We start from the raw sequence: 23,852 nt of genomic DNA on the forward strand, positions 1-23,852 counted from the left end.
TAAAGACTAGCTATTTAAGCAGAAATAAACCAGATAGTTTACATGAAAAATAAAATAAAATACATAAAAGTATAAATGAGGGACATAATTGTAATTAGGGGAAAATATACATTTAAAACAGCCAAAGGCCACCAGTTCAAGGAAAAGGAAAAAAAAAGAAAAAAAAAGGGGAGAGGCAATGGAGAATTCGGCTAGAGAGAGGGGTGTAGAATTTGGAAGAAACAATAATACTCCGGTGGCCATATCTCTAGAATCCACCGTTGGATAATGCTGATGTTTTGATATATTGTTCTTCTCACACTCCTCTACTAACTGACAGGAGAGATTGGAAGGAACACAATCTATTTGACATAAATCATCATCTGAACTTTTCTGGAAAACAAAAGGAAATAATTCTGCAGAGCAGTTTTGGTCGTTGGCCGATTTCTCTGTATTCCACCGTTGGATCATGCTCATTCTTGGATATGTGGTGCGCCTAGATGTTACCTTCATTTTGGACGGTGGAGATCGAAAAATATTTCTCCGGAAATGTTTCATGAATGTTGAACAGTATCTCGCCCATTTTCAGGTAGCTCGATTTTCTTCAGATCTAGGGAGATTTAACTGTTGGATCATTATGATTTTAAGATATATTATGCATAACTCTATGATATGTAGTCTGACCGTTGGGTTTGAAACAATAATCAGAGGTTGATGACTTATTGCCTTTTGAATCTATTGCTAGTTTTGGCAAAATGTAGTAAGCTTGATTAAATACATGTTTTGATGAAATTAGAATTGTGTAGGTGTAGGTTTTATGGAAGATGTAATGGTAAAATATGTTCTTGTTATTAGGATTATTATAGATTAATTGTGTATTCTTTATATGAGGGGAATAAAGATTATTGTGTGAGAATAGTAAGCAACATTGCTATATGAACATGTTGATTGAATAGAAAGCTAACTTGTTGGTTGTGTGGATATAAATAGGGTGGAACCATGAAGAAATTTGGAAAAAATAAAACATATTTAAAGCTAGCCATAAGTGTTTTTAGCAAATGGTTAGTTAATGAAGGTTGTCATAGATCCCAATTAGTAGGGTGAAATTATGGTTGTGATAATGATCTGAGAATATTAATTGTTAAGGTTTGTCGTATATGTTTAATCGCACAAGGAGAAAGTAAAAGAAAATGAATAGTTCATCATTTTGTTGTATTAATAATAATAATAATAATAGGAGAAATCTCAAAAGGAATGAGTTTCCTTATTTTGGTCTAATCTTGCTATATTGTAGAGGTAGGGAAATTGTTTGAATGTTTTACTTTAGAATTGGTTTGAATTTGTGATTTAATGATGCCAAATGACCTTGGATAATGTTGATTTTGCATGAAAATAAGTTGGAAGTTGAAAAGGATTTCCAAGGAATGAAAATCCTCGTTGTCCAAAATTTTAGCTATAAAGAAGGGGTTATTGTGATTGTTGATTTTGAGCTTTAAAACAAAATAATTTGGAGTTGATTTCTTCATAAAAGTTGTATCTCTATGTTTTAGCCTTTCATAGAGATAAATTCATGCCCCAAAATTGAGTCTTACAACTTTAGTTATGATTAAGACACTAGATAGTGTTCTGGGTTGGTTAAGCTTAATTGATCGGAATTAGATAATTTTTAATCGTTGTTTGGAATTGCTATTGAGTGATGGTTTTGATAAAAAAAATTATAAGAATGAATATAAACATTAAAATGAGTAAGAGTATGAGATCTTAAAGAAAATTCCTTGTGATTAGTTTGAGAATACTAGTTGAATGAGAATTAAATGAAGATGTGATGTTGGTTGTATTGTTGATAAAAATTGAATCCCTGGTGGTACAGGGAAAGCTGTGGGGATTGGACAATTGCATGGAGTGGCAGCACGTGCACCTATTCTAGGTAGGTGATTCATCACCTTATTTTGTAATTATCAGTTTTTCTTAAATATCTATGTTGTGTGTTTAATTGATGTTAATAGAATGAAACAAATGAATAAGTTGAGTGATTATTACAAATGAGAACTATTGGTAAGTTAAGAGAAAGTGCTGAAATTATTTGGCTAACAAAAGAGGTTAGCCGGGCACTGGGTAATTCAAATGGAATTACCGGATTGATTTTGGCAACCAGGATGGGTAAGCCATATTTCTTGGGTAATTAAAAGAGTTATCGGGTTTATTGATTGACGAGGAAGTTAATTGAATATGGGGTAATTTGTATGGAATTACCGGATTGATTGGCTAATAAAAGAGGTTAGCCAGATGCTAGGTAATTCGTATGGAATTACCGGATTGATTTTGGCAACCATGATGGGTTAGCCAGATTTCTTAGGTAATTAAGAGAATTACCGGGTTTATTGGTTAACGTGGAAGTTAACCGAATATGGAGTAATTCGTATGGAATTATCGGATTGATTGGCTAACAAAAGAGGTTAGCTGGAGGCTAGGTAATTCGTATGAAATTATTAGATTTATTGGTAACTGAGGAAGGTTAACCAAATGTGTGGGTAATTATGTGAAATTACTAGAATTATTGGCAATCGGGATGAGTAGTCGGATAGTTAAGTTTTGAAGAGATTATGTGAATTAATTTATTGAAGTTAGAAGTAGTAACTTCTAAATGTTATGAGTAAAATAATTAATATATGACTAAGATATTGAGTAAATTAATTAATGTGGTTATTGGGTAGACACAATCACATGGAGATTGGAAGGGAATTGATAGATAATTGGTTACCATAGTGTTTGTTGCTACCCAATTTTTGACCTATGTTTTAATAAATTTTTCAAATTTTTTTTTTTAAAAAAACAATAATAAGGGTTTACATGTGGAAGCAATATGTCAAGGAAGCAATATGTCAAGGAGGTAATTACTAAATCATAAATAATTTGGTTTGATTTGTGCTGCTTATGAAAAATAATTACTAAATATAAAATATCATAGATATATGATTTGATTTGTACTGGTTATAGAAAAAAATCAATGCAATATAAAATACTATATATATGGGATTTGTTAGTGCTGGTTATAGAAGACAATCTCTGAAATAATTATTGCAATATTTCCTTGAATAGCACACATAGAGATTTTTTATATAAGTGAACCTCCAGTCATAATAAAAAGAAAAGAGGAGATAATTTGGAAGAGAGCAATTTAAAGACAAAAAAAATTAGGGCATCCACAAAACCCTAAACCTATCTCTTTTAAGCCAGCCGGCTACACACCCTCCTTTGAAAAAAAAGAGCCACCGCCCAAGGAAGCCCTCTTCCTTCTCCTTTCAGTCGATAAAGCTCCCCTGCACTCTCTTTTCCCTGCCGCTAACCAAACAAACCAAGAGCTAACCTCCAAATCACAACAGCCACGCATTGTCCCCACACACTTCGCCTCCAGCCGCTGCCTCCCAGGTAAGTCTTTCAAACTTTGAGAATATATTCACATGGTTTCTTGTCTTTAATTGAAATTAACTGTGATGCTTGTGTTTTTTTTTTTTTTACAAAAAAAATATAAAAAAATGTTTTTGTGTGTTGCATACGGCCAATACCCTAACATATTTTGAATTTTCTCTTTAAAAAAAATATAAATATTTGAAGTTTAAAAGAAAATGTGTTTTTTAGCATGTATTTCTTAAACACAAAAAAAATATTTTCTTGCTTTATGGATTTTACAACATGTTTGTAAAACTCCAAAGGGTGTTGGCCAATATTCAAAAAAATATAAAAATCTTATTTTGGTGGGAATTCATTTATTATTCACCGTTAATGTTTGGATAAAGAAATCCTTAAGAGATGAATGTCCAAAATATTATTGGGAATAATTTGTTATTATTCACTGTTAATGTTTGGATAAAGAAACTCAAGTGGTTAATATCCAAAATATTTTTCTAGGAATAATAAGTCACCACATATCCTTGAAAGAAGCCTTGAAAGTGCCATCCCACCATCTGTTGAACCCCTATATTGCCTTTACGAGGGTGATCACTAGGACAACAAGAGACCCTCTTTAGAGACCAAGTAGTAAACCTACCCCATGTCTCACATAAAGGAACTAGAACCTATCCTTAGGGTGTATGCTCCATAATATCTTTTTGCATCCAAACAAGCCTAAGTTCAAAGCATCTTGAATTTGAAGACCTTCATTCAAAAGCTAGCCAAAGGAGAGGTTTCCAGAATTGGGAGACCCAAAAAGCTCCATTGGTGTTCAAAATTTAATCAATAATGTTTGTTTGATCATGATATTGTGTTGTTTGACTTTTTTCACTTTTTTAAATCGAGGTTCCAAATGTCAATTGGATTTAGCCAAACTTTTCCCTTCAATGAGATCATGCATTTTCAAAAGTTCATCTTGGTTTTTTTTACACATCACTTTCCTTTTCAAAGCGAATCTTCCATAACTACACTTGCACTTTACACTGAGAATGAATGACCAGACTTTAAAGAATCCATATTAGTTGTAAAAGAGGAAGAATGGTAGGCAAATAACATTAGGGGATTCACAAAAATTAATAACATGAACAAGCTTGGAAACCCGCTAAAGAGGAGCTTGAAACCATAGATGTGGGCGATGAAGAAATCAATAGAGAGTTGAAGATACAGACTTTGATCACCCTTAAAGAAAGAGAAGAGTTGATTGCACAACTTTGAAATTATGTAGATGTTTTTGCTTGGTCCTACAAGGATATGCCTGGTTTATATAGGGTACCACTAGTAAAAGGATGCAAGTCGGTTAAGCAAAGGTTGAGAAGGACTAATCCGAATAAAGGCAGAAATTGAAAAATCGTGGAACGCTGATTTTCTTGAAGTAGTCAAGTATCTGCGAGTGTGTCCAACATAGTGGTAGTATCTAAAAAGGAAGATAAAATCAGGGTTTTTATGGACTTTAGGGATTTAAATTGGACTAGCCCTAAAGACAATTTTGTCTACCACACATAGATATGTTTGACAATGTAGCACGTAGCTCCACATATTCTTTTATGGATGGATTTTTGGGCTACAATCAGATAAAAATGACTTGAGGATAATGAGAAGAAACCTTTGTAACACCATGAGGAACCTTTTACTATAAAATCATGCCATTTGGGTTAAAGAACGTTGGGGCCACCTACCAAAAGGCCATGGTAACTTTATTACACAACATGATGCAAAAGGAGGTTAAAGTATACATGGATGACATGATCTAGAGAGGGAGAGAATCATGTCCAAATATTGAAGGAATTATTTGAAAAAACTAAGAAGGTACAAAGTTGAGACTTCACCATGCAAGGTGTTCATTCGGGGTGAAATCTAGGAAGTTGTTGGGATTTATGATGAGTGACAAAGGGATAGAAGTGGACCCTGGTTAAGTAAAAGTTATTCAATCTATGCCAACTCCCAAGACTAAGAAAGGATGTAAGGAGTTTTTTGGGAAGGTTGAATTACATTGCTCAGTTTATATTCCAATTAACCACGATTTATGACCTTATCTTCAATTGTTAAGGAAGAAGAATCTTGGAATTTGGAATAAGAGTGTGAAGAAGCTTTCACAAAAATCAAGTAATACCTATTAAATCCAACCCTATCTATCAAACTGAATTGTAAAATGGCAAGATCTACTGGCTGAGTACGACATAGTATATATGACAAGGAAAGCCGTGAATGTCATCGCCGATCACCTAGTTGACCATGTTGTGAAAGTTTATGAGCTGTTAAAATTTGATTTTCTTGATGAGGATGTGCTTTTAGTCGAGGAAGGGAAATCAGATTGTTGGATTATATACTTTGATGGTGTTGTGGTAACGGAGTGGGGGCAGTGCTAATCTCTCCTGATCAGAAATAGTATCCGGTTTCAGTTAAGTTGTAGTTTGGGTGCAATAACAACATAGGAGTATGAAGCTTGCATTCTCGTTTTAGAGGTGGCATTGGAGTAGAATATTAGAAAGATAGATATGTATGGAGACTCAATTTTGATTATTTGCCAAGTGAAAGGAAAAGGGCAAACTAAGGATGAGAAGTTGAGACCTTACCAAGAATACCTGCCTAATTTGGTTAGAGAATTTGAGGAAATAAAGTTCACCCATCTAGGAAGGGAAGGAAACCATTTTAATGTTTTGATCACGCCAGCTTCTATGGCTAGATTAGACTTTGGGCACAAGGTACAACCGATACACATTGATATAAGAAATAACTCAACTCATTGTTACTCAGTCGAAAGGAAAATAAATGGAAACCCTTGGTACTATGATATCAAGAATTTCATCCAAAACCAGACATATCCCATAGGGGCATCCACAATCAACAAGAAGACTTTGAGGAGTTTGGCAATGGATTTCTATCTGGATAGGGAAACTTTGTATAAGAAATCATCTGACGAAACTTTGTTGAAATGTTTGGATGACGTGGAAAAAAAAGTGGTGAAGAAATTTATGGAAAGATATTTGATATGTTGATATAGCCCACTAGAAAAATTAATAATGCCTCGAACTTCAATAGCAGGATGATAATAGAATTCTGCGCTAAATGGAAAAATCAAGTATGCCAATTCCTCGCCATACAGGCTGAAGATGAATAGTGCGGTAGAAGCTGCTAACGAAAATATTAAAAAGATTATTTAGAAAATGTTAGTCACTTACAAGGATTGGTATGAGATGTTGTCATTTACCCTTCACGCGTACCGCACTACAATCCGAACCTCAATAACATTCACCCTATATACGTTGGTATATGAAATGGAGGTGTTAATACCTTTAAAAGTTAAAATCCCCTCATTAAGAGTATTGATAGACTCCGGGCTAGAAGAGGTAGAGTGAGTAAAAGTTAGATATGAATAGTTGAATCTGATAAGTGAAAAGAGGATAGCTGTAATCTGCCATTATCAACTATACCAAAGAAGAATGGCTAAATCATATGATAAGAAGGTTCGACCTCGAGGATTCCATGAGATCTTGTACTGAAGAAAATATTGCTTTTACTAGGAAAAGATTAGAGTAAATGGGCGCCAAACAATGAGAGCCTTTACATGGTAAAGAAAACGTTCTTGGGAAGAGCTTTATTGTTATCTAGAATGGATGGAGAAGATCTAGTTAGACCTGTGAATGCTGACTCTATAAAGAAATACTATGCTTCCCGATCAATGAAATAAAGTTTGGCCATGAATTCTCTCTGTAAAGAACCTTTTCTTTATAAAGCGCATGATCGCATAGCATTCAAAATCTTTTACTTAAAAGAACTATTTTTATACATGACTAAGGAGATGACTCCATCGATTCTCAAATTGGAGGGATCTAAACCAAATTTAAACCTGATAGGTATTGCACACCACACTGGGGGCAAAACATGCATATAGGGGTTTATAGTGAACCAAAGCCCAAAGGGGTATCATCAAAGAACTTCTAAAACACCTTTTATAGGAACAAGAGCTCAAGAAATCTACAACGAAAAGGGGATCTATGTTTCAAAAAAGTAAGTAACAAAAAAAACATGCATACTATATTGTCATAAAACTAACCTGGCAGGAGAAAGTGTGACAAAAGCCAAGATAGTTCCAAGTTTTAGGAAACCGCTGAGGTACAAAATCTTAGGTCAACGGAACTACAGAAAAGGATAAGGATTGTAAACCAGCATTGCTTCATTTCCTTGAGGTATGATGTTTTCTTTAAGAATTTTAAGAGGAGCCGGTCACCCGATGTCAAGTTTGTTTCTTAGAAAAGCGTGGAGTTTTCTAAGAATTTTAAGAGGATCCGGTCACCTGATATTGAGATCGTTTCTTAGAAAAGCATAAAGTTTTCTAAGAATTTTAAAATAGACGGGTCACCAGATGTTGAGACCATTTCTTAAAAAAGCGTGGAGTTTTCTAAGAATTTTAAGAGGAGCCGGTTACCTGATATTGAAATCGTTTCTTAGAAAAGCGTGGAGTTTTCTAAGAATTTTAAGATGGGCCGGTGACTTGGTATTGAGATTGTTTCTTAGAAAAGCGTGGAGTTTTCTAAGAATTTTAAAATGGGCAAGTCACCCGATAGTGAGACAATTTCTTAGAAAAGCGTGGAGTTTTCTAAGAATTTTAAGAGAGGCCGGTTACCTGATATTGAAATCGTTTCTTAGAAAAGCATGGAGTTTTCTAAGAATTTTAAGATAGGCCGGTCATTTGATATTGAGACCGTTTCTTAGAAAAGCGTGGAGTTTTCTAACAATTTTAAAATGGGCAGGTCACCCATTAAAATAAGACCATTCTCCATCTTTTTTTTACCTGGGTAGGTCACCCATTATAATGAAGCCATTCTTCCCCCTGGGTAGGTCACCCATAAGAATGAGACCACTCTTCCTCTTTTCCACTTGGGTAGGTCATCCATCATAATGAGACCATTTTTTTTGGGTAGGTCACCCATTAGAATAAGACTATTCTCCATCTTTTTTTACCTGGGTAGGTCACCCATTATAATGAGGCCATTCTTCCCCTAGGTAGGTCACCCATAAGAATGAGACCACTCTTCCCCTTTTCCACTTGGGTAGGTCACCCGTCATAATGAGATCATCTTTCATTTTGGGTAGGTCACCCGTCATAATGAGATCACACATATATTTTTATATTGGTTGTGGTTAAAGGAGATCGCTAGATGGGATCTCAGGTTAATCCAACCACATACATAGTTTAGCTTTGGTTAAAGGGAATTGCCAAATGGGATTTCAGGTTGACTGGGCCATACACCGACTTTGCTTCAAGTTAAAGGAGATTGCCAGATGGGATCTTAATTTAACCCAATCAAAAGGGCAGGTCGCTCGTGAAAATAGACCAGTGTGAGTATATGGGCAGATCGGCCCTGAAAATAGACGAGGTTGAGTGAGTGTGGGCAGGTCGCCCGTGAAAATAGACCAATTTTCTTTTTTTAAAAAAAGTAAAGTCCTTGGATGAGTGAATCACTCAGCCAGTAAGGAAGATTTTTTTTTCTTTACAAGCTTACTATGCAAAGCATTGAGGAGCTTTGCTTCGTAAGCATTGTAAAGAGGGGACATCTGTTACTACCCAATTTTTTACCTATGTTTTGATAAATTTTTCAATTTTTTTTTTTAAAAAACAATAATAAGGGTTTACATGTGGCGATAACCTAGAGCATCATGTCTAATATTAAGGAAGCAATCTGTCAAGGAGGTAATTACTAAATCATAAATAATTTGGTTTGATTTTTGCTGGTTATGAAAAATAATCACTAAATATAAAATATCATAGATATATGATTTGATTTGTACTGGTTATAGAAAATAATCAGTGCAATATAAAATACCATATATATAGGATTTGTTAGTGCTGGTTATAGAAGACAATCTCTGAAATAATTATTGCAATATTTCCTTGAATAGCACACATAGAGATTTTCTATATAAGTGAACCTCCAGTCATAATAAAAAGAAAAGAGGAGAGAATTTGGAAGAGAGCAATTTGAAGACAAAAAAAATTAGGGCATCCACAAAACCCTAAACCCATCTCTTTTAAGCCAGCCGGCTGCACACCCTCCTTTGAAAAAAAAGAGCCACCGCCCAAGGAAGCCCTCTTCCTTCTCCTTTCAGTCGATAAAGCTCCCCTGCACTCTCTTTTCCCTGCCGCTAACCAAACAAACCAAGAGCTAACCTCAAAATCACAACAGCCACGCATTGTCCCCACACACTTCGCCTCCAGCCGCTGCCTCGCAGGTAAGTCTTTCAAACTTTGAGAATATATTCACATGGTTTCTTGTCTTTAATTGAAATTAACTGTGATGCTTGTGTTTTTTTTTTTTACAAAAAAATATAAAAAAATGTTTTTGTGTGTTGCATACGGCCAATACCCTAACATATTTTGAATTTTCTCTTTAAAAAAAATATAAATATTTGAAGTTTAAAAGAAAATGTGTTTTAGCATGTATTTCTTAAACACAAAAAAAATATTTTCTTGCTTTATGGATTTTACAACATGTTTGTAAAACTCCAAAGGGTGTTGGCCAATATTCCAAAAAAATATAAAAATCTTATTTTGGTGGGAATTCATTTATTATTCACCGTTAATGTTTGGATAAAGAAATCCTTAAGAGATGAATATCCAAAATATTATTGGGAATAATTTGTTATTATTCACTGTTAATGTTTGGATAAAGAAACTCAAGTGGTTAATATCCAAAATATTTTTCTAGGAATAATAAGTCACCACATATCCTTGAAAGAAGCCTTGACTATAATTGAGGACATTTCAATTTTTTTACTCCATGGTTTACGAGCCGTGAAAGTATAAAACACACATCCTTAAAAGAAGCCTTGATTATAATCAAGGACATTTCAATTATTTTTACTCTACGGTTTACGAGTCGTGAGAGTATGAAACACTAAGGCAAAAAAAAAAAAAAAAAGACTTTTAAAGCACCATGAATTTCCTTTGATTTCTAAATTTTTGTCCATCTTCATTGCGATTTATGAGTCGCAAACTCTTGAAATACTAAGGAAAAAATGAGCTTTTAAAGCACATGGAATCTCCTTGGATTTCTATCTTAATAAATTTAGTTTGAATCAAACCTAGGAAAAACTGATGGGATTAGAAAACATCAATACCATAGCAATTATAAAGCAAAACAAACACCAAGTAGCTTACCTTAGGTAGGGCGTACTAGGGGTGCTAATACCTTCCCTTTACGCAACCAGTCCTTTGCCTTAGAATCTCTAAAAGACTAGTTAGGGTTTCTAGTGACCAAAATACTAGGTGGCAACTCCAAAGAACCAATCAAGCAAAACAACAAAACAAATGAAAAAATCACCATCGAAAGCTGCGCGGGGGACGTGCGACAGTGTTGGTGGCTAAGGATACATTACAGTGATACTTAACACCATAATAACGGTGGCTAAGGGCATAAATTGATACTTAGCACTGTGATGATGGTGACCAAAGTTATGTGAAGGATGTTTAGTGACCGTAGTGTCGATAACTAAGATTGTGTGCAGATGATACTTGGCAATCGTGGTTACAATGCATATGATGTTAATAAGAAAAAATGAAAGGGGTTTAGCACGAATGGAAGAATCAAATGGCATTGATTAACTATTCCGGGTCGAGAATAGTTAATGATATCAATAGGTCACATTGGTATCGACAACCATTTCTGGTGTGATTAGCTACTCTAGGTAAGGAGGCTAATGATGTCAAGGGTTCTTGACATCGACAATTTTGATGGTAAGCCAGATATGAATAAGATTTGATTAACCATTCTAAAGAAGGAATAGTTAATGATACTGATAGGTTGTATTGATATTGACATGTGAATGTAATTGATTAGTCTAGCCCAATATTAGAAGACTAATGATACTAATGAGATTTATTAGTTTCAGTGATTACCTTTTAGCAACAGATTCAGAAAGGGAATATATGGATTAGTTATTCCAAAAGAATGAGATAAGCTAATGATACCAAGAGAGGAATATCTTGGTATTAAGTGAGAATTGATTTATAAGGAGATGGTGTTCGCAAACCATTGAGTTGTGTTGAAATTTCCAAAATTGAATTATTCTTGGAAAATGAGATAGGATATTAGATGGATATTGGTAATAGATGGAAAATATATGTTGTAAAAGAGGTTTATGCCTAATTTTATATATAAAAAAAAATTCTGTAGAGATTATTATCTTGCATTGTTATTGCTTGTTACTATCTTTTATAATTATGTGTACATGTTAATTTCTATTTTCAGGTCCATCAGGGTCGTGTCAAGAGTGATACTAGTTTAGTTGTCTTTTGCTTTTGACCATGTAAATTATTTGTAAATTAAAAGACTTATCTCCTAAAACTTGAGATGTAATATCAATCTGTAAATTTGAATGTATGCCTTTAATCTAATGGTTGAAACTCTATGTACCTATTTAACCATGCATGTTTATAGTTGAAATTGAATCTTTCATTTGAACTACATTACTTGATGTTATTGAATAAGATGTGTTGTGTTGATGATAATAAGTTGGGTTGAGACCCAGGACGATTGGGTCGTAATTGAGTTATAAGGAGATGTGAAATATTAGAAGTGTAAACATGGTATATGTCGATAACTTAGGACCTCCCAGTATAGGGGAGACTTTGCCAAAATTTTGGTGGAAACTGTATATCAAAAAAAAAATTACCTGAAAATTTCCAACGTATCGCGAAAAAGAATGTAGAAAATCAGGGTTGTTACACAAATTGTCTTCTCTTTTGATGCTAAGATTTGGACTTTCAAATGGCTGAATTGAGTCTTGGACTCTCATGAATGTTTTAGGCCTATGTCTTAGCTTTCTAGCCATATAAACCAAACTGAAATTCAAGATCTACAGCTCCAGATATGATCCAATGACTGAACATTGTTCCCATTTGAATTGAATCAACACTCTTTTCTAAGCTTATCCTTTTCTTTGTCCTTTCACTTTCAATAGTTAATTACATCAATAAATCATTTGAATAGTAAGATATGCCTACATTTAAAATGAGCATTTACCATAAATTAAAGCTATCTTATATTATCAAACTTGTTTATTATAAAACATGTTCTAGTTAAGGAGTTATTAATACTTCAAGTGCAATACGACGATATAAAACCTTGATAAAAATACATTATTAAGTACTAACGAGTTATCTTGCCTTGTTTCATTAAAATTTGGCTAGTGTAGATCATTTTATATATATATTATATATATATATATATATATATATATATATATATATATATAATATATATATATATATAGTTATTTTCTTGAAAATTCTTGAAGTAGAATCTTGACTTATGGAATTAGATAGTTTTCTTTAAATCATTAATAAAAACTTCATTGCTTTGATTTCATTTTTTTTTTTTTCATCATTACATTCTGAATGAATTTACATTGCTATTTATAAGTTTGTCCTCAAGTTTTTGTTTTGATTAGTTTTGTATATTTCTTGATTCTTGAATCTTTATTATTATAAAATTATTATGATGTTTTGTTTGATAATTTGATAAATTGTTAAGTTACCTTTAAGAATCTAAGGGAATAGTGAGGTAAAAGCATAATAAGATTATTAGACTGAAAAGCTCGATTGAATTGTGTAAAATACAAGTGAGGTGAAATTAAATTGAGTGTAAGAATATCAAAAAGTGTGTGAGGAAATCTTTCTTTCTTACTAACCTTTACAAAATAAATAAACAAATAAAGATCTCTACTTCAATTCACACATTTTATCATTGCCCCTAAAAACCCACTTGAAGCCTTCCATATATAAACCTAGTTCTAAGTTTCATCAATGAAATATTATATAACTTGTTCTTAGACTGAAAATGAAAGGCTTTAAGCAAATATGTCAAGGAAGGTGTCTAGTAAACCTTTAATATTTAGAATTCTCTTTAAAGATTATATCTTTTTTGAAGGAAAATAAACAATAAAGAAATATAATATTTTAGAAAAAAAAAACATTTTTTCCTTTTATATGTTCGCTCTGAAAACAAGTAGGTTAAGCAACTGATATTAATATCTCCATCTTCATATCATAAAGGCACTTCCACTGCATCATTTTCTTCTTTATCATGACCTCTAAGCACTTTTGATCCATAATGAATCCTTGTGGTTTTCTAGAATTTTTTTTTTTGTTAATTATAGCTCTTAGATAAATCAATTTCCAAATCAACCAAACCCCAACTCTCAAACTCAATCTCAAACCCTAAAAAATCAATGATAAAAAAAAAATCAAACATAAAAAAATCCATAAAACAGAAAAAATCTTAGAAGCCTAAATAGCCAAGCATATCTAAATAAGCTAAAAACCAAAAAAAAAATTAAAAAAAATAAAAAACTTCAAAACCACATTAAAACAAAATTGAAAGAAAGAAGTAAACACCATTATTGACTCCTTCACATCAATAGCAACCATCAGTTGCTATGTTGTCTTTTCTCTTTGTTCCTCTCTCAAAAAAACTCTTTTATTTTCAAGTTCCTTATCCTTATATTCATATTTGTTTTTGCGTAAAGAGAGGAAAATGAGGGAAGAGGATGGAGATTTGTTGTGGGAGTTGTTAAGGGCTGAACTAAAAGAGGCCATGACTAGAAGAAGAAAACAGGAAAAAAAAATCAGAATGAAAGAGAAAAATAAAAGATACAGACTGGAAGGAGGTATTGTTAAAGTCTAATATGTTAAAGAGTCCGCAATGTTTTTGCCACATATTTTAGTTTTTTTATAATTTCCTAATTTGTTTTGTACTGCTTTATTATTAAGTAATATAACCAATAAGCTCATTTATTGGACTTTTAACTACTACTGATTGTAGACATTTTACTATATTATTGGTTAGCGTTATGCTTGGGGTAGGATTAGTTTTTTTAACATAAAAAATGTTCCCAAACTTTGCTAACATTTTTCTATAGAAAAAAAATTTAAATCACGTGAGGTTGACCTGATATGGCCTAATTAACTTAGCGAATTCAAAAGCAACTCAAATTACCGGTAAAAACATAGTTTGATTAAAAAAAATTCAATATGACATCATTTTTTAAAAAAATAATTAAGACAACAACATATTGGATTAACCCGAGTTTACCTATCAAATCCACAATCCGGTCATGAGACAATGATAACTTCATAGAAAGTAAATTAAAAAAAATTTGAACCCTAATTTTCAATCAATCCAATGTTAAATGATAAAATTGAAAAAGAAAAATTCATTTAAAAAAAATAAAAAAGATCTGAGTCAATAAAAGTTAACTTATCAAACCCAAGACTTAGGTTATAAAACCATGATAACCACATAAATAACAAAAAAAAAAATATATGAACCCCAATTCCTAATAAATTTAATGTTAAAGGATGAAATTGAAATATAAATCAAAGAAAAAAAGCGAACCAAAGAAAAACAATATAATTCAATTCGGGTTAACCCGCCAAACCCATGACCCAGTTCATGAAATTGGGATAACCCTATAGAAACCAAACTAAAAGAATGACCTGGATCAACCTGATTTAACCTCCTAATCTTGTGACCCAACTTATGAGACAATAAAACAAATTAGAACAAGTAACAAAGCTCAATTCATAATCAACTCATTGTTGAATGATAAAAAAGGACACAATAAAACGACCTATGTCAACCTAAGTTTATGAGATCAGGTTATGAGATCAAGATAACCATCTAGAAATTAAATTAGAACAAATCATAATGTTCAATTTCAAATAAACAAAATGTTGAAGGATTAATTTTTTTTTTAAAAAAAAAACATAGATTAAAAAAAACTAAAGAAAACAAAGGGGAAAAAAAAATACAAAACACTATTACAATGAATATTGTTTTATGAGGTGGTGCATAGTAAAAGCACCACTTTTTTTGTTAATAATAAAATACTTTTTTATGCATAGTAACAAAAAAAACAAGATCAAACAAGTTGTTAGTGAATATAATAAAATTATATTTAGGGACTTAACTTAAAAATTAAAAATTTTAAATTAAATTAATTTTTTTTATAAAATATCATAATATTAATAATCAAACAATCATGAATTCAAATTTCATGTTAGGAGCCTCTCATAATTGTTTTAAGATTTTATATTGAATTGATTTTTTTTAATATAATATCATAATTTTAATTATCAAATAATCATAAATTTAATCTTTAAATAAGATAGAACATGAGTTAATAACTTAAGTTCTTATATTAAATGAACTTTTTTAAATAATGACCAAATGACAATTACTTCAAATTTCACGATAGATTTATTTTATTTTTAAGATTTGGAATACATAACTCCCTCATTTATATATTTCCCTTTCATGAGATAAGATCTCTCTCAATTATTCATTTCCCTCTCTAAGAAGTTATTTATTTAATAGACTAAATAAATTCTTTTGCTTCGTTTGGGTGTCTTTAGAAAATGAGTGAATGATATCATAAATGGATTTGGCTTTGAGGTCAAGAAGGAATGCTGGTTTATGGAACAGAAAATTAATTAAAGGTTGAATTCAACTGCTCTTCCTATTATTTACTTTGAATAGTGTAGTCAGTCAATAAGTTTGACTTTCAATCTTTTGGGCATACTTTGACCAGGGGAGTCGACTTCTTGGCTTTTTCTTGGAATGGAGTTGATCGAAGACCATGAACTAGTGAAAGACGTTACTGGCCTTGGTCTCCCAATAACAATTTTCTTTTATTTTTTTTTAATAAATGGGAGATTTAAATCTTTGATTTGATTAAAAAAGAATATATCACTTGCGTAGCTTATCCTAATAAAAAAACAACAAACGTTAGAAACTATATCATCTTTGCATAAAATTTCATTTTACTCTGTTAGTCTTAAAGAGTTTGATCTTCTATCAATTTTGAGATGTATTTCAAAATTATTGCTCCTTTTCAAAAAAATAATTTATTTTATTTTAATGTTATTTTATGTTATGTCTCTAGTTATACTTTCAATTCAATCACTCTCTTATTCGGGTAGTAGTAGTGAAAATTAATTTGATGACATATTACATCTTGATGTAATTAATTGCAATCTCTTAAAATTCAAATAATTTAGGATAGAGGGAGTGTTTATAATTAATGAACTACACCTCGAGTGTTAAACTTGATCTAATTTGATAAGCTGAACCAATAATTTATTGATTTAAAGCCTAATTCAAGTCAAGTTTGTTATTGAATCATTTTAAAAACTGACTTAGTCAAACTAGAGTGGCTGACTAGATCAACTTCATGAGAATTGTTTTTTTTTTTTATCTAAAATTTACATTGTTTTATTTTTATTTAATTTTTATTCAAAAAAAATATCATTTTAGGATCAAATTGCCTACTAGCTCATGAGTTGACTCGATAACCCGAGTCCTTAACCAAGTCAGACCCTGAGCTCGGGTCTAACATGTACGGTTGAATCACCTAATCTCAAACAATTAAATCATCATTAAATTTGTATAGATTTCATACCTTTTGAAAAAAAACAAAAAATTCTAAAGAAATAATTGGTTAAAATATTTATAAACTTTGTATCGTTTAGTTTTTTTTAGTTCATCAAGTTTAGTCTGACCCAATAGGTTGATCTAAGAACTTGGCAATCTAAGATCTAACTTAGACCATATTTAAAATTAAACTAAATAAAATGTTGTCCCAATCAACCTACACAATTTAACCTAATTTAGTCCAAATCTAATTAGGGCAATTATTTGTTTATAAGGGAAAGAAAGAGTCAAAACAACATTATTATAGTCCTTTATTAAAAAAATAAAAAAATAAATTGATTTGACAACATGAGGATAATGACCTAATGACCAAAAGTATATATAAGTTAGATTTTAAGTCAAGTCTAATAACTATTAATTTTTTTGTTTTATTTGGTGCACAATTCCACCAACTTTGTTTTTTCATGAAAGACTAAATTACAAGGCAAAAGAGTGTTCAATCATAGTTGAACTTTCAAATTAAGACCAAAATTATTTTCCTCACCCCTAGTCTGTTATAATCTTTCAAAGTTGGTAGCTTATGTCCAAACATCAATTATATGTCAACAATACAAATAATGATAAGTTGAACTTTCAAATCAAGACCAAAAACAATTCTTTGGAGAGCAAAACCATAGAATTTTACATAACATTAAATAAATAATACAATTTTTTTTATTATAAAAAAAAATTAATCTAATAGTTTATGTATTATACATTAATACTCTAAGTGAGAGATAACTATATTATTGATGCGCACATAATAATAAAAGAAAGATAACAAGTATAATAAACATAGAATTTTATCAAATATAGCCTTCAAACAAAAACTAGAATTTGAAATTTTATTATTGAATTATTTTTTCAAGTAGCCTTCTAGAATACAAACAAAACAACCATATTTTTACTAGACCTATGCCTAAATTGATATTTTATATTTGTATGGGCTAAATGGCTAGGACTTGCTGAGAAGCACCCTTCATAGCAAGATCGGCTTCTTTGAAGGGTTGCAACATGAGTTTTCTTGTGCCTATTTGCTCACATGTTGTTCTGCCATGTTCCTTCATATAACTAGAGCTATCTCCGAGCACTTAGAGGTACATGTAACGGAACTAGGTATTTTGTTTCTTGTTTAGAGAATGGAAAAGTGCAAAGCTATTATTATATAGCTAGAGTAATATTGTTGAGCACTTTCATTTAATGAGAGTCATTGTAGTTCTTAAGGAGTTAGAGATTGGTTACTTGTTTATGTTTAATAGTTCGTAAGTTATCATATATATATATATATATAATGGTAATAAGTATGAAATGAGAATAAACTTGGTGTTTTTCAGGTTCCCATAAATATTGGCATTGATGAAGTTGTTAAAACTTCATATTGGATATGGGCTTTCTACAACCCCGTCTTAGATTGAAAGTGTAAAGGTTAGAATATGGGTTTTGTTCTTGGGCTCAAAATTCCTTACAAAACAAGTCTCATATCAAAATAAGAGACCATCTGATATTTAAATTAGTAAATTATAAGAGAAAAATAACGTGAAAAAAAGAGTGAAGATTTGTGTGTTCTATGGAGACTTGTGCTCTTAAATAAACATGAAAGGCTTGAATGTTTACCTTGATCATATGAGCTTACCTCTTGCAAAGTAAAGTAATGATAGATAAAAATTGCTTTCATTTATAGGTTATCAAAAAAGATGAAATATTGGTTATTATACCTTGTTGTTCCATTAAAGAAGAAGGTTGGCACTTAAAGGTGATTGACGTGAAAGTAGGATAAGGTAAGCATTTTGTGAGGAGACGAATAGGCAGGAAATAACTATTGGCAAGAATGTTAGGTGAATGCATGTGTTATAGTTGACAATTTATGCATAAGCATAAGAAAGTGCAACACCATACTAATTTTTTTTGGAATTAGTAACATTATTTTAGATGTGTGCTATTGTTAGACTTAGAATTTTCATGGTAGGATGTGGTCGAGTTTGAAATGAATGCTTGAAATACACAAGCTTAATAGTATGCTTTTGAAAAATATATAATATCATCTATCATTAAGGCTAGCCCAAAAGACAAGAAATGGTATTTCTTGGAGAGACAAACATTTCTTTGTCTGAAGAACAAAGGAGTAATTCTTAACAGGATAGCATGATAAAGTTGTGAAAGATTGATAGTGTTTGTGGGATAGGGATAATGTTTTTATCTTTTATTTTTCCCTTTCCTCTCAATAATTTAGTTTTGGAGATTAAATTAGTAAATAGACTGAAATTAAGGGACTAAATGGAAAGAAGAAGAGAAATTTGCTAACATGGTAAGTGAGCCATGTCTTATTGATTTAGGGTAGTACGTATGGCTCCCTCATTGCTCTGATGGTGGTTTTTCTTGATGTGAATTCACTAGATCATTGGCTCGTGTAATACCACATTTAAGAAAGTTATTTTTACATCTATTTGATGTATTTCAAATATGTTAATAACCATGATGTCTAAAAAAACTATTATATGAAATTTATTTTTGACATAGGCAAATATAAGTCAAAATAATTCACAAATTCATATTGATGAATCATTTAATAACAAGTCTTGCTTTATATTTATCAATAGTTCCATAAACTTATATCCTTTTTTAAGATCCATTTATGGCCTAATTGTTTACTTTCAAGTGGAAGATTCACTAGCTTTCATGTATGATTATTCATAATGGATTCAATTTCACTATTAACTACCTCTAAGGCATGAGGTGTTGTCCTTCCCAACATCTAGTACCTTAGAGCTTGATGAATTCCACATGTGCAAGTGTTCAAAATCAACTTCTTATAACTAAAGAATATCATTTTATCGATGTATACATGTTTTGTTGCATTAGCGTGAACCCATCATTACTCAAGTTTTTTATTAGGTTGACTCCAGAAATAATAACAGACATGTTCATTTTCAAAACTTTATCAATGAGGTTTTGAGGTGATAAACCTCATTAATATTATCTTCAACATTCATTCTCTTCTCTTAGGTTATTTTTTTAACCCTATTTTTACAACCCTTGGCTAGGGGCCTTATCTTGTTGCATATAAATTATTTTCCATTAATTTGGAAATATTGTTCCTCATTTCAACAAGTTTCGCCTCTTAGTTTTTATTGTGGATTTTCACCACTTGTTCTACAAGGTTTGCTTTAGGAGTTATACCAGAATATTTAATTCTTTTTTCTGACAACTTATTGTCCTTTTGTACCTTTAGCTTTAAAATGAGGTATTCAACTTTTATTTTCTTACTCTTATGCTTAAGGTAATTCTTAGATTCTTTCCAAGATAGTGATAATTTTACAATAATTGCTATCACTTGGAAGGCTTCACTTATAATCATATTTTCAGCATAAAAGTCACACTATAAGAGTTAATCTAGAAAATTAGGTGAATAAAAGTGTCTAATTCTACATAAAAATCTATCCAAAATAATGCAGGAAAAAAAAAAACTTAGAACACTTCTTTTCAGCATTTTTTATAGAAAAAAACTATTTAAAAACTGAAGAAGTTGATTAGATTTATTCCATAAACTCATAGATTCATTCCATAAACTCGATAAGATAATGGGCTATAAACAATAATTCTCAATGGACCAAACTTAAGCCCAAATTTAAATGGCAAAAAATAATCTTTTGTGACCCATAAAAATTATTTTATAGCAAACTCAAACCTAGGATAAGCCAGAGCACGAGCCAAGCCGCACATGCAAGTATGAGTTTAAGATTAAAGCTCACTTTGCTTAAGTCTTCTTTCTTCTAAAAGCATGAGTGTTTTATGAGCCAATTTTTAACTTTCTACATTTCAACTAAATGGACTTTTGTTTCACGAAAAACACTTTCTAAAATTTTCTATGTATGTTTAATTTTAGGAAAATTGGTCAATAGAAAGTGGTTTTCACTAAAGGAAAAACTTAAGTCTTTTCAAATGAAAGTTTTTTCTTTCTCTTTACTCCAAAAAAATACTTTCTAAATCTTTAACAAAAAAAAGTAAATTGAAATGATTAAATTACCCTTAAAATCAAAGTTTGTTAAATTGTGGTTCATGGACTTTTTCATATTTTCATATTGTTTTTAAGTAATAATCAAGTAGATTGAAAGATAATTTGATATTTTTATAAATCTAAATTATAATTTTAAAATAAAAGGCAGTTCATAAAATTGAATGCGATGTTTGAAGACAGCGTTCCTTTAACGTGGTTAGAATCTTCTTGGTAGCCCCTCCCTTTTTAAGTGGCATATTTATTTTTTATTTGACACATATGATCTTTTTTTTCTTTTTCTTTGTTTTCTCCTCATTTTCTATGTCTGACCCTCTAAATTTTCAAAGCAACTTTTTAATTTTTTTTTTCCTTCAAATTTGATCAATATTATTTTAATTAATATTTATTTATTTGAAATAATTTATAAAATAAGATTACTTTTAATTTCATCCTCCTTCAATCTTTTCATCTATCAGATTTGATTCTCATTCTTTTAATTGCTATTTGTTTTATTTAAAATAATTTATAAAATTAAAATTTTTTTAATTATACTCCTTCAACTTTTTTCCTATTATATTGGGTCTGATTCTTTTGATAAACTTAAAAAAAAATTAAAAACATTATATAAGTAATCTTCCGGCTTATTTTTCATAATATACTAACAAATAAAATGTTTTTTATATTTATTTTTCTTGATATTATCAAACATCGAGAAATAATCTATTTTTTTTAGAAATTCACTTTTCAAAATAACTATTTTCCATAAAAAAAACTTATTTCCATCAAACAAATATATAAATAAACAACTAAAAAATTTTGTTTATTTTCTATAAGGGGATATAAGCTTTTAGACAATTTTAGGTTTCTCAAAAACATATTGGCTAAAGATTTTTTAAGATCAATTTTTTATTCATCCATAATTTATTTAAATCATGTAAATGTTTCATGTTATAAAGTTAATGTTATAAATTAAATCCCAACATAGTTTTAACATAAGAAAATAAACATATCTCAATTTTTATTCAACCTCAAAAAATACTCATTAACAATGATTTTAAAAAAATTCCAACAATTTAGTCCTATATAGAAAATAAAAGACATACAGAAAATTTTCATTCAGTTTAAAACATTAAAAAGTGATCTTCCCATCTCAACATACATTTGTACTCGTATTTATATACCTATTTGGTGCTATGTACTTTGACCCTTTCCAGGCAAAGTATCAGACTGATCTTCGTTGCTTTCCCAGATAAGATCTCACCACACACAACACCAGAACTCCCCAAGCATAAGAAGAAACACAAGGTCAAAAACCAAAACGAAAGAACAGTAACGTGTCTTCCCTGTATAAACTACATAGGAATAGTTGTCCAATAACAAACAGCTGTGACCTACCTAACTCTCCAAGCTCGGTCACCTAAACATAAACCACCACCTCTATTTTGGTGCACGAATCAAGTACGCAGGCAAGGGACTCGCACGTGGGGACTTTAGAGGAACCTCGTCAAGCTGCTTCCCGCTACCATCATAATAAATTACCCCTGAGAAATCCAATGGCTGACACTTATCACCCATCAAGATAGCCTTCTGCCAGACACCACCATCGCCAAAGTCATCAGGACCCAGAGGAACATCAACGTTTTCCTGATCACCCTTTCTCCGGCGATGCATCAACGTGATGGCCTTGTTGCTTATTTGTGTCAAGAGCTGCTTTGGCCTTGCAAGTGGCAATCTCGGAGAGTGTCTTGGGCTCTTGTTGATGGTGCTGCAGCTGTTCTTGTAGGTTGGCTTGCTGGCTGTTTTGAGCTTGCTTGAGACACGGCTTGCATGCTTGGCACAAAGAGCCATGAGACATGATATGGAGACAAGGAAACCTGGGGATAGCCTCTTTGGTGATGAGCTAGAGCTGGAGTCGTGTTGTGGTGATGTTATGACCATGTTTGCAGTTTCTTTGCCTTTTGATTTTCAGTTTTGAGTTCTTTTGATGACTTAGAGTAATCTTGGAGGGTGGGTGAGGGGGGTGATTTGTGCTGTACTTATAGGGGGTTTTTTGAGAGAGATGAGGCTGACCTTTGATATACGAGGGAGCCGGTGCTGGATGTTTTACAGTTGACTCACTTCTTTTATATATATATATATATATATGAAAAATGATTAAGAGGTTGCAAGCACGGTTATATTATAAAGAAAAACAATGATGTACAGGTTAATTAGCTAATCACTGTATTATTTACCCATATTAATTAAAAAAAAAAATTCTTTGATAATAAATAGAGAAATTGCTTTTCTTTTTTTTTTAAATCAAGGGATAAATACATAAAACCAAAAAAAAAAAAACTCTAAAGATTTGACTTCACTCGTTGTTCGTTTTAAGTTTTGAGTTATGAACTCGCATTTTTGAGTTATAAACTCAATTGAATTAGTATTTTAATTTATAAATTTATATATAACTTAAATATATTAAAAAATAAAATTGTAAATGAGCCCGTGACCCAATGCCATGGATCCTTAACCAGAAAAGTCCATGTGCATAGACCTTCAAGCCCTAGTCGATGCATCTGAACTGGTTTTTTATTTGCAGGGGCTAGTGACTCTTTTTGAAAAAATGATTAGTACACAACCCCCCATCTATTATTGGTAGATGAAGTGTTGTTTGTCGACCTAGATTTCAACCATCATTATAGTGGATGAAAAATCAAGGCTATAGGTGTTTTTTTATTGTTTTGCAATTCATTTCAACTTAAAAACACTTATAACATCAACCTAATAAGCCCAAAAAATAGTTCAAATCACAACATCAAATTGAAAAAAACTTCTCATCATCGACTTAATTCTTGTTTTTTAGGCTATATTAAGGCTAAAAAAAGCCATTGTAAGACTCTCCTCACCTAATAGAACTTGTTGGCACCGATTTTAATCATTTTGGTGGTTGGAATAGGTATTAACGACGAGCTTTA

At 31.3% G+C, this 23,852-nt stretch overlaps 1 protein-coding gene across 1 annotated transcript; it reads right to left on the reverse strand.

The window, feature by feature from the left end:
• Positions 1–22,332: 22,332 nt before the first annotated feature.
• Positions 22,333–22,833, reverse strand: LOC118030232 (uncharacterized). Its single transcript, XM_035034253.1, has one exon. It carries the CDS (start codon positions 22,831–22,833, stop codon positions 22,333–22,335), a length of 501 nt encoding a protein of 166 aa, XP_034890144.1.
• Positions 22,834–23,852: the final 1,019 nt, after the last annotated feature.

Source organism: Populus alba, chromosome 12 (assembly GCF_005239225.2).
Source record: "Populus alba chromosome 12, ASM523922v2, whole genome shotgun sequence".
Taxonomy (NCBI): domain Eukaryota; kingdom Viridiplantae; phylum Streptophyta; class Magnoliopsida; order Malpighiales; family Salicaceae; genus Populus; species Populus alba.